The sequence below is a fragment of the Phodopus roborovskii genome, unplaced genomic scaffold, assembly GCF_943737965.1.
Source record: "Phodopus roborovskii unplaced genomic scaffold, PHOROB, whole genome shotgun sequence".
In the NCBI taxonomy this organism is placed as follows: domain Eukaryota; kingdom Metazoa; phylum Chordata; class Mammalia; order Rodentia; family Cricetidae; genus Phodopus; species Phodopus roborovskii.
In genome coordinates this window covers 25,649,864-25,661,951 of record NW_026125397.1, presented here as the reverse complement: position 1 = coordinate 25,661,951, position 12,088 = coordinate 25,649,864, and the positions used below count along the sequence as shown (strand labels likewise).

The 12,088-nt window shown below is 46.0% G+C and overlaps 1 protein-coding gene across 1 annotated transcript in view; it reads right to left on the bottom strand.

The window, feature by feature from the left end:
- Positions 1 to 12,088, bottom strand: part of Pdss2 (decaprenyl diphosphate synthase subunit 2) — a 167,033-nt gene that overhangs the window by 27,581 nt on the left and 127,364 nt on the right. Inside the window, exons 5-6 of the mRNA XM_051175586.1 lie at positions 10,124 to 10,297; positions 9,017 to 9,148 (exon numbers count right to left, since the gene is read on the bottom strand). Of these exons, the coding sequence (XP_051031543.1) occupies positions 9,017 to 9,148; positions 10,124 to 10,297 (306 nt within the window). The remainder of the gene's footprint in view (positions 1 to 9,016; positions 9,149 to 10,123; positions 10,298 to 12,088) is intronic.

The window sequence follows — 12,088 nt, the reverse complement described above, 5'->3', positions numbered from 1 at the left end:
AAACTCAAGAATTGGGTCTGGAGAGATGGCCCAGCAGTCAGGAACGCCGACTGCTCTTCCAGAGGACCTGGGTTCAATTCCTGGCACCCACATGACAGCTCATAACAGGATCTGATACCCTCACACAGACATACATGCAGGCAAAACACCGACACACATAAAAATAAACAAACAATTTTTAAAACGCTAGAGTTAGAATCAAAGAGCACAATCTAGTTCATTCAGTCAGCAAACATTCCAGGAGCTACTGCTTCAGGGAAGACGGAGCTTGGGCACAGTCATCAGCAGAGCAGGTGATCAGTCTCCGCCCTCGCTGCCTCATGCATGTGGGAATCACATAGTATTCTTTTGGACAGGCTTCACAGAAATGTCCCTCTAGAACTTAATCCACAACAGCCAGGAAATGCTCTCTCTCGCTTACTAGAGTAGTGTCTGAAGGAATGGGTGGAGAGATGAATGCATTCCGTTTAAATGTGTCGCTTGTGTACTGTCTAGTCCAGAGACTGAACTAGTTCTCTGCATCTAGGAAAGCTGGATGGACTAATGCATAGCTAACGAGGAGTCCAAAGTGATGCCTTACAAATGTGTGTGCTGTATGTGAGTGGACATGGCCATTCTGCACACATCTGGACGTCAGAGAAAATATAGGCTGTCTCCCTACTGCTCCCCACCTCTCCCTTCATACAGGGTCTCTGACTCAGCCAGAAGCTAGCTGGACAGTGAGTCCTGGAAACCCGTGCCTTTCCCTTAAAGCTGGGGTGGCAGGCATGTGCAGGCATGCCAGGCTTTTTATGTGGATGCCTGGTATTTGACTATTATGCCATCTGACTAGGTCCACGTAAGTTTCACCCATATTGTCAAATGCCGTTTTCATTTTCTATTTACAGGGAATCTAAACTACCAACTTTAACATAGAACAAGCAAAGGATGGGAGTGGGGATGATCCAGCAGCACTAATTAAAGGCTTCCAACTTGGACTGTGGAGATGGGTAAGGGCATACTTAATGCCAAGTAAGTCCCAAGACTCACATGGTCTAAAGAACTGACTCGTACAAGTTGTCCTTTGACTTCTACAAGTGTGCGGTGGTGACACATCACACACACACACAATGTTTCCCTTTGAAAGCAGCATGTTAAAGAAACACAGAGGGTCATAGCAAGTAAAAATCCTGTCGATCCGGTTCAGTCTCCAGAAGTCACACGATGAAGGGAGGGTGTGGTAATACATTGTTTATGATCTAATAAAACTTGCCCAGAGACCAGAACTCAAAGCCAGCCACAGCCATAGGAACTGGGCGGTGGTGGCACACACCTTTAACACTAGGACTCAGGAGACAGAGGCAGATGGATCTCTGAGTTCAAGGCCACCCTGGGCTACCTGAGAGTGAATTAGTCTAAAAGAGAAACAGAGCTCAGGCCTTTAATCCCAGCACGAGAGAGAATGTAAGGAGCTCAGTGCAGTCTGGAGATGCAGTCTGAGGACGGGATCGTCCTTTCTGTCTGAGCATTGCTGGAGGTGAGAACTCTCTAGTGGCTGGCTGCTTTGCTTTTCTGATCTTCAGCTTGTTCTTCAATATATGTCTCTGGGTTTATATTATTCATACTATGGGAGGGAACTGACTCAGGAAAGTTATAACAACTTCCTGAACTGGGATTCCACGTGTGTTCTACCAAACCCTGCATGGAGAAAACAGATCTTCCCGATAACCAATTAACTCCGTGTGCATGTGCGCTGAGGGGCACTGCCAGGGACAGTGTAGCGCACGTTTATAAAGGAAGTTCTAGAGCACACAGAGCAAAGAGGAAGCCCTTCTCCACCCTCTTCCAGGATGATTTGGAGACAGAAATCAACCAGATCCCCTTGTGCTAAAGGTAGAGCAGCTCAGAGTTCTGGCCAAGTAGAAGCAACCTGGCTTTCTGGTTACAAAGCCTGATAGGTAGAAGAATACGGAGAAGCCTCTCTATGCTGTCCGAACCATTTCTGCCTATCAGTGATGCAGCACGGGAGGTTTCTGACAGGAACTCATCCTCAGAGTGGAGCTGCTGGACACTGCATTGTACCATCACTCCATCTGGGGTAGCTCCTCATAGTCTCTCCCTTCCGCCCTCCAGCAAGCAAGGGAGCAATACACAGGCACGGGAAAACTCTTGGTGTTTAACTTGCTGACCAACTCTTAAAAGAGAAGGAAGGGGCTGGTGTTTCTTGTTTGTTTGTTTTTCCCATTTAATAAATCTCTCTGCTTAGAGGTCTTAATTGTCCTTTGCAACCTGAATTCCTGTTTTTTGGAGAGTCTGGGGAAGACACGAACTTAAAGTTGCCCAGTTTGACCAGGAGAAAACAAACAAAAATCTACTGCTGCCTCGGAGAAGCCTTGAGCAAGAAACCAGGCTAACCACAGAGGTGGTTTTGCCCAGGAGAAGGTCCCAGCACAATGGCCATCAACCTGCAGGGTGCACTTCAAGCTCACCATATTGAAAATGTAAGACTGGCTTCCTTTTACATTCCTCTTCCCGTTACCCGGCTGTGGCAGCCTGGCTGCCTCACCCAGCCCACACCTGCCTAGTTTTATGTGGTGCTGGGGACTGAACCCAGGGCCTTGTGCCTGCTAGGCAAGTACCCTAACAACTGAGCTACATCTCTAGCCCATGGTGGCATTACTTAAGAAATATTTGGATTCAGAAGATATCCAGGCTCATCATAATTTGTGGCCAATGCTCACAACGTTACTTCCTTAGAAACGCCTCGAAAATAACGCAGGCATGATGGTGGAATCTGTAAACCCAGCCCTCGAGAGGCAGACACTGCGAGGAAGTCAAGATCATTTCAGGAGCCGGCCCAGGGACCCATCAGACCCCGTCTCAACCGATCCTGCACACACTCCTCCCCACAACAAGAAATGATTCAACCTGCCTTAAACGACTAGAAGAATCTCACATATGCAGCTGGCTGATGAGGACTCCTAACGCGGATCCCTTCACTAAGAAACAGCTTGTATTACTTCTGTGCACAGTGAACTTATCTAGCAGTCCTTGTTTTCTTTTTTGGAATGAAAAGTAACAGGATATCCAGGGACGAGTGTGTTACGGCTCAGCGCGGGTCGCGTGTAGTGCGCTTTAGGTGTTTCATGGCTGGTTGGGACAGTGCCAGAAAGCCGCAAGCCTAAGTGACAGACACTTCGGTGCTTCCAGGGACAGCCGAGAACTTGATCATAACTCTTACTCCTTCGGGTGACTTACAAGGGCAGCAGGGAACCTAGCGGAGTCATTAAAAATAAGCTTGCTGACCTGCAATAGCCCCTGGATGTCCTGAGAGAGCGGGGCATTGCAGTTCTCTGAGGGATTCACTTTCTTTTATCATAGTCGGAATGAAAACCGAGTAATGACTTTACCTTCCCGGCAGCCATCCGCTAACTATTTTCACCTGATCATTACTTTTCAGCAGCTACAAATTTAAAATTAAGGTGGAGAGTTATCTGTTGAACTCAGTGTGGAGACAATACTCGACAAGCATTCAGCCGCTGCGGGGAGGGGCGGGGCGGGGCGGGGCGGGGCCGGTTTCGTAGCTGACTGTCTCCTGAGTAAGGGTGTACACGCTCATGGCTTAGGAGGGGGAGACACAGTAACCATCAAGACAGCTGCAGGAGCCTTTGCGGGAGGCAGAGCCTGATACAACAATTTCCAGGTGCTGCTCCACCCGGAGTAAGAGAAAGTGGTCTTCTTGCTTCTGTATCCAGTTACTAGTCCTCACCTCTGTAGTGCTGCCCGTACTGGAACTATGTAGACCAGGCTGGCTTGGAGCCCAGAGGTCCATTCATTTCCCTCTGCCTCCTGAGAGCTGGTATTAGAGGCATGTGCCACCGTACCTGGCATTTGAATGTATTATTTAAAATGTCTGGTTATGTTGTAGGGATGGCACGTTGGGTGTGACGAGGTCTGAGTGGGCTTTCTTATTCCTCCCTGACGTCTCAGGTCCTGAGGCCTGTCAGCAGGCTTCGTGACTCCCCGATCACCCCAGCAGTGTTACTGGTGACATCTCCTGGTGCCAGTTCTACATAGAGATATCTATTTTTCTTGTATTGCATCTCTTTAGAAGTCTATGTTTCAGATTCATTTGAGAACTAAAACATGTTTTAGAAACAGCCCAGTCCAATGCCGTAAGTTTACAGAAGGTAATAAAAATGACACAAGAGCCCGTGAGTACAGCTACACAATGCCGCAGAGCCCAAATCAGAACCCAGGCCTTCCCCTTCGAAAACACCTCTAACTCCAAGGGAGAACTGCTAGCTTTCATCTAACTTCGTAAATCTGCTGTGCATTCTAATGCAACCCAATCTGAGTTAGCAGAGACCGTTGTCTGTCTGTCCTCAGCTGTGTGACAGTTCATTGTCTCATACTTCACTCATCCTTTTTCATAGTTTCGTTTGTTTGTTTTGAGGCAGGGTGTCATGAACCTGGGATGGCCATGACCTCCTGGTCCTCCTACTTCTTCTCTGGGATTTCAGGTCTAAGTCACCACACCCATCGCACAAGTTTTTAAATGGGTCAGTTTTAATTTTCTTCCTTTTACAATTGATATTGTAGTCTGTTTTGCCCACATCCCTGAAAGTTTTCTTATGACTGAGGGCTGGGAGTGAAATCATAATTCTAAAACAAAAACAAACAGAACAGTATTTAAAAGTCATGAAGTATAGACCTCTCAGAAAAAGGCCTGGCTCCCTGCAAACCCCATGTCCTTAAGTCCTTTCTTCTATTTTTAAATATTGCTTTTTACTGGTTTTAAAGTTTTAGACATTACCCGTTGATACGTGAAAGAAATACTCGAATCTCTTACATGTTCAATACCTCCCCCTCCTTCCTCCTATTCAATCACACTTTTCGGTTAGTCTGTATTCTAACGGGTGCCAGATGGTGACAAAGACGTTCAGTCCTTTTGTGACCACACAAGCCCCTCAAATGCCCCTCGGCGTGCAGGAGGGCCATGTGTGTTTTTCCTGTTCCCCAGGGAATTGCTGCTACACAGACTTGCTGCCCAGCTACTCGTAAGGACAACGAGGGTCAGGTGGCTCAAAGACAGTGCAAAGGCCAGCAAATGGCAAAGCAGTTCAGAAGCAGAGAAAGAAATATGGCATTAATAACCAGGTGATAACCAGGGCAGGGTGAGAAGGTGCCGGCACAACAGTCCTCGTAAGCATTCACCTGAGCAAGGTACTCATCTGGACAAAGGCTGGAGAAAACGCCTGAATGTAGAGCCAAGTCCAAACAAATCAGGAGAGAAAGGCAAACATAAGCAAGAACTCAGTGAGGAAGGGCAAGCGTGATGGGACCCGAGTGCAGAGGGGGCCTCCTGCCCACTTCCACTTCCTGCAGATTTCCGCCTCCTGCCCACTTCCGCTTCCTGCAGACTTCCGCCTCCTGCCCACTTCCACTTCCTGCAGACTTCCGCCTCCTGCCCACTTCCACTTCCTGCAGACCTCCGCCTCCTGTAGACCTCCGCCTCCTGTAGACCTCCGCCTCCTGCAGACCTCCACTTCCTGCAGACCTCCGCCTCCTGCAGACTTCCGCCTCCTGCAGACTTCCGCCTCCTGCCCACTTCCACTTCCTGCAGACCTCCGCCTCCTGCAGACTTCCGCCTCCTGCCCACTTCCACTTCCTGCAGACCTCAGCCTCCTGCCGACTTCCACTTCCTGCAGACTTCCGCTTCCTGCAGACCTCCGCCTCCTGCAGACTTCCGCTTCCTGTAGACTTCCGCCTCCTGAGTGTTCTGTGGAACTTTGCACGATATCTCTCCAGTGCTTTTCATTTCCTTCTCATTTTTGGCTTAATAATTCTACTTTTACAATTTTGATTAATAATGTTTGAATAAAATTTGGAACTGTTCCCTAACTCTAAATGGTATTTGCATCATTTCATAAACAAAATCCATTTCTTATAAAATATTCAGGACTTAAATTTTTATGCTATATAAATATTGGTCTCTAAGCCATATGGGACACTGTCATTACATTTCCTTTCTTATGCATTTTTAATTTTTCTCTACAGATAGGCTAGTAATTGCTTCATTTTATTCCAGGTATTCAGTGCGGCTGTTTTATTTATTATTGTGCAGTTCTGGGGATTGAACTCAGGCCCAGCCTTTCTCATTTGTACTCTTTAATTTCAGACACGGCCTCACTAAGTTGTTCAGGTTGGTCTTGAACTCACTCTGTAGCCCAGGCAGGCCTTGAACTTGGGATCTGCCTGCTTCAGCCTCCTGAGAAACTGGGATTCAAGCCTTGACAAATTCTGCCACTCCATTTCTTGGACACTCTTTTTTGGGGGAGGGGAAATCTTTGAACAGGGTCTCTCTGTGTAGCTTTGGCTGGTCTTGACTTGAACTCACAACAGAGATCCACCTGCCTCTGTCTATCGAGAGCTGAGACTGAAGGCATGTGCCGCCACCACAGTGAGGGAGGCCTTGGACTTCTTCCCTTGATTCTGTGTGGGCCTTTGGAGATACAGGCTTGTAAGCCCCTGTGTGGGTGCTGGGAGATGAACTGGGGTCCTCTGCAACAACATCAAGTGCTCTTAAGCACTAGGCCATCTTTCTAACCCCTAAATTTTATTTATTTATTTTTTTCAGACAGAGTCTCACGTAGCCCAGGCTGGCCTCAAACTGGATAATGTAGCTGAGGATGATCTTGAACTGCTAATCCTCCTGCTCTCCCCACAAATGCTGGGGCTACATGTGTGAGCCACCATGCCTGGCATCTATAATTCGCAATATGGTCAAGCACATTAGGTAACTTATCAATTCCAGTTTCTTCTCTCTCAGAGATACTTCTCCTGGGGAAGAGCAGATGGCTCAGCAAGTATGAGGGCTGTAGCTTGGATCCCCAGAACCCACAGAAGAGTTAGGTGCAGGAATGTAATCCGTTATCCCAGCTCTCCCACAGGGAGATGGGAGGCAGAGACAGGAGAGTCCCTAGGAGCTCATGAGCGAACAACAAAAGACCTACCTTAAACATTCTGGGAGCGAGGACTGACATCCGAGGTTGTCCTTTGACCTCCACATGTAGGCAGTGACGCATGTGCACGGTCACTAACATACAAAAACGCGCTCGCACACATGAAAAACCGGAGAGGATTTCTCCTAGAGCCCTGTGTCCTCTTGTCTCAGTGAAGCCTGCATACATAGCCATCTGCCTAAGACTTGTTGGCATGTCACATAGGAAGCATGGTACTCAGGGACTTGGGCTGTCCCTGTAGTAGACCTGCTTGGGTTTGAATCCTTGGTATGCTACTTGGTTGTTGTGTGACACTTCAATAATTACTTAACCTCTCTGTGTCTCAGACTCCTAACTGGAACAAAGCGGTAGGCCTTATCATTGTTCATGCCTTCACTCAATCACTTGCTTTTTCTTGTGCATACCAGGGTGTGCAAGGCATCCTCAGCCCTGTCCCCTTGTGTTGAAGGAGCGTGTCCCATCCTCTCGGGAACAAGGACAGGGAAGGCACGTTCCCTGAGACCCTGCAATGTCCCATTTTCATCCCCAGGAGCACAGGCAGAAGAGGGGTTAGGTCTCCGTGCCCAGCTGCTCATTGCCTATTCTAAGCTTGTTTTGTTTTCTTCCTAACTCATTTTTATGTTATATGTGAGTGCTCTGCTTGTATGTATGGCTGTGTACTACACATGTGCCTGCTGACCCCATAGGCCAGAAGAGGGCATCAGATCCCCTGGAACTAGAGTTCCAGGACAGTTGTGAGCTGCCAAGTGGGTGCCAGGAACTGAACCTGTGTTCTCTAAAGAGCAGCCAGTGCTCCTAACCAGTGAGCTCTCTCTCCAGTCCCACAAGCTTCTGATGAAATAAATCTGCAATATTTTTATGGTTTATAATCCGATGTCTTGTTCTGGGGTTGTTCTTTTTCATATACTACCTGGTTCAGTTTCTTAGGTTTAATACTGTGCTAGCATAGTGTGTCTAAAATGTCTGTTTTTCCTCACATTGTTCCTGTTTCCTCTAAGTTCCTTCTGTCAGTTTGCTTTAGGCTCTCCCTTTAATGGTGGGGTGTTTTCTCAATGCCCCGAGTTCCCCTGCCCCACATTCTTCTCCAGGGTGAGGCAGCTAGCCATGTGACAAGCTGAGATTGGTCACTGGAGGTGACTGGTCATGTATATGGAATGCTTACTGAGGGGTCTCCCAATGCTCCTCTGCCAGTCCTTTCTTCGGGGCGTGGCAGCTGCCTAAGGATGAACTCTTGGAGTTTTCTCTGGTGAATATGAGGGATTTTAAGCTGGCTGCTAGCATTTTGAAAGTCAGTACAGAAGGAGGGTCAGGAGAGGGGACATTTTGTCTTTCAGAATGTGGACCCTCACTCAGGCACTCTTCTGCAGGACCTGCTTCCCCTCTATCCCTACCCGCAACTGTGCACTCACCATTCCTGCACCCACAGACTCGGTATAACAACGCCAATTACAACCATGAAGTTAACTGAATCCCATGAGCCTGGGTTGAAAAGGTAGGAAGTCTTTGTACAGAGTCCCTGTACTGGGAGAAACCACATGGTTCCCTCTACTGTGCCACCCCCAGGACACGCCCCTTTATCCGTCCAACTCCACCGCACTCCCCCATCCTTCTGCCTTTGATAATGTTTCAGAATGGGTGTTCAAGGCCCAAGTTTGTTTTAAAATAACCCAATGAGCTAACAGACAGAGCTCCTGTTATTGTGAAGTGTGCGCTGGAGTCCACATATAGGAACCGCAGTCAGCTAGAGGGTGGTGCACTACCATGCTCAATTTCTGAAAGCCGCTAGGAAAAAGCCCAAAGTTAGTTAGCATTCACACAGACACCAGGGCTGTGCTGCAGGGTCTCTGCACTCGGATGTAAGAGAACACACTAGTGCGGCCTCTAGCATATGACTAATACAGGTTATAAAGACGCCACCTGTGAAGAAAACAGGCTTCCGTCATGCACAGGAATTGTGTTCTAAGATCAACTATATACCAATGGTATGAAAACCAGGGGTGATGTCGACTTACCTCTCCAATCTGCTTAATCCACACATCTCTTCCAAGAAACTCCTGATGTAAGACGACAGGTGCTGAGTTGAGGTTAAAAGTCTTCGAGTCACTGGTCTTGTCTTTGATAAAAGGCTGGAGGTCAGAGTGTATCTAGAAGGCACAGTTATGGAAGGTATATGAGAACAATGTGTCAACTCAGGAAGTACCAGTTACAGAGTGTTTCCACCCACAGTAAGATTTAATGAGTCCATCAACGTCCTGGAAGACTTAGCCACAATCTTTAAAATTCTTTAGAATTTAATTTTCATGGTGTGTATGCCTCTGGTGATGGCAGCCTCTCTGCCATCGGGCTATACCCTCAGCCCCTTCTCCTTTAAGTTAAATGAAGAGACTTAAACAAAGCTAGTCAATAAAGAAACCCAAGTTTTAATAAAATATGAAAAAGCTCATCTGGAAATCACACACACACTATATATACACGTATACATATAAACACACACACAAACTTGTATGGAATCCTGTCTTGTATGAGTTAAGTGACACTGGAAAGTATGTGACTGAAATTATGGGAGTATTATGATGTTTTTTTTTTTTTGAGACAGAGTCTTCCTATTATGTAGCTCTGGATGCCCCAGGTAACCACATATTGAAAGTGAAGCAGCCACAAGGCAGCGGATTTAGAGATTTTTATATTTCGTATGTCATTAAGGCATCCTTCCCTTCTAGCCTCTCCTACACTTGGGAGAGCTCTCACTTTTTCTTAATAAATCTATGCTCTAGCTTCTATAAAGCAATTAAATCACATATTAAAATTAAAGCTTTCAGTGTTATTCAGTACAGATTTTATGAACTTTTCATAATTTGTTTCACATAAGGGTTTACAAGAGAACTGCAGTAAAAACAAAAAGTAGCCTACCATTCTGAGAAGGAGATATCACGTGTTATTTGATAATTTTTTCAGGCAGCAGGAATTACACAGTACTTGCCGATGCTGCTGCTTATGTAACCCCGCCCTCCCTGACTGACAAACTTTTCGCACACAATGAACACCTTCCCAGATACAAAAGCGGCTTACGAAGCGGCAGCAGTCTTCTGTGTGCATTTAGAAGAGAGAGCGTGAAATACCTTATGGCTCATGGCCATGTGCTTCCCATACTGAAATGCCATGCCCTGGACCGCTGCATCGTGCTGTGCTAACTCCATTGCAGCCTGGCAGCTCTTTGCCAGCAAGGCACAATGGGACAGAAAGGTCTGCTCCTTCCATGTCGAAATTCCAATGTCGTCTGTGGTAGAAGGCTCCTAAAAGTGTAAGACGGCAGGGGCGACAAGGCATTAGATAAATTTATCTGTGTTTTTTAAGACTAAAGGCATTAGGAGCTGGCCGGGTCTGGTGGTGTACGGTTGCAGTCCTGAGCCCTGCGCCAGCCACCAAGAGCAGTGCACTGGGCGTGCACTGGGTAAGGAGTTTGAGCCAGCACCAAGTCTAGTGAGTCTCGATTCCCACGCATCAAGGGACGAACGTCAAAACAGAATGCTAACTGAAAGGAAATGACGGAGTAGTTAAGAGTACTTGCTGCTCTTGCAGACCTGGCTCAGACTCATATGGCAGCTCACAGATGTCTAACTACAGTCAGAAGGAACCCCGATGCCCTTTTCTGATCTCCATGGGACCAGCTACACATGTGGTGCACAAGCATACACATAGGCGCATACATTTAAAAAAAGCTATTTAAAAATAACTCAATTTATGACTCAATTATTGTTTGCAAAGCAATTTAGATATGAAGACTGATAAGCAGCTTGTCCTCAAGAAGCTCATGGTCCAGGCATAAAAGGGACAGAAACACATGCACCCAGAAGACAAAGCTTTTAACAACATTAGATGCGACTAGCATACTATTTTTGTGGCATTTTAAAATTAACACATTAATTTTACTGTATATTATTGTCTGTGTATGTGTAGCTGTGTATGTGTGGAGGCTAATTGCAGGACCTGAGACCACCAAAGGTTTAGTTCTGTTCATTATGTATTTCTTACTGGGATTTAGACTCTTTATTATTCACCATTTTCATACTTTTAAATTATTCATGGAACATACAACTTCTGAAGAAGATTATTCAGATAACCAGAAACAATTAATTTATGGTCCCCTGAAACCTACTGCCATAACTTAATTGGACCGTAAGTTAATAACTCTGCTCCTAAGTTAATCAGGAATGTTATTCCCTGAACATCAAGTTATTACCTATTATGAACTTGGTTATTAATGAAGCACAATCCTTCTACTCATTTCTACCAGACTGTCACATATATACTAAGAAAATATTATCTAGGAAAATTAATGTATACTTTCAAAATGCCAAGGAAACTGGTGTGATAGCCACATCTAAACCATGCTCTTTAAACATCAGATATTCAAAATGGGCGTGAAGTGGCTGAGTGTAGCCAGAGTAGAGGTTCAGATATACTTACTGCCATACAGTATGCACAGGTTCAAAAAACAACTTAAATTTAGTCTGAGAATTTCACACCACACATGCAATCTTATGTACTTATTTATTTTGAGAAGGGTTTCAACGTCTTACGTTCAAGGATGGCCTTGAACTCTGGATCTCCTCACATCTACACCAAGTGCTTGGACACGGATGTGTGCACCATACCCTGCTACACAAAGTTTTCTTCTTTCCTTGGTGGTACTGGGTACTGAACCAAGGACTTCCAGCATGCCCGGCAAACATGCTATCATTGAGCTATAACCTCAGCTTGTGTGTGTGTGTGTGTGTGTGTGTGTGTGTGTGTGTGTGTGTGTGGTAAGACAAGGAGTTAGTACATAGTTTAGGGTGGCCTTATAACATCCTAAGTGCTGGGCACTTAGGATGCCTTACGTGAAGTTTCTTTGTACATTTATGTACTTGTTTGTCTGAGCTCAGAAGACTGCCTGATTCTGCCTCCCAAATGCTGGGATTAAAGGGAGTAATACCATGCCTGGCCCTAAACAGAGACATTACTGAAGATTTATTATATATAAAAAGACGATCTACTTGATGGGACTTCTTTATTTTAGGAAAGGGTAATATGTGTCATGGTGT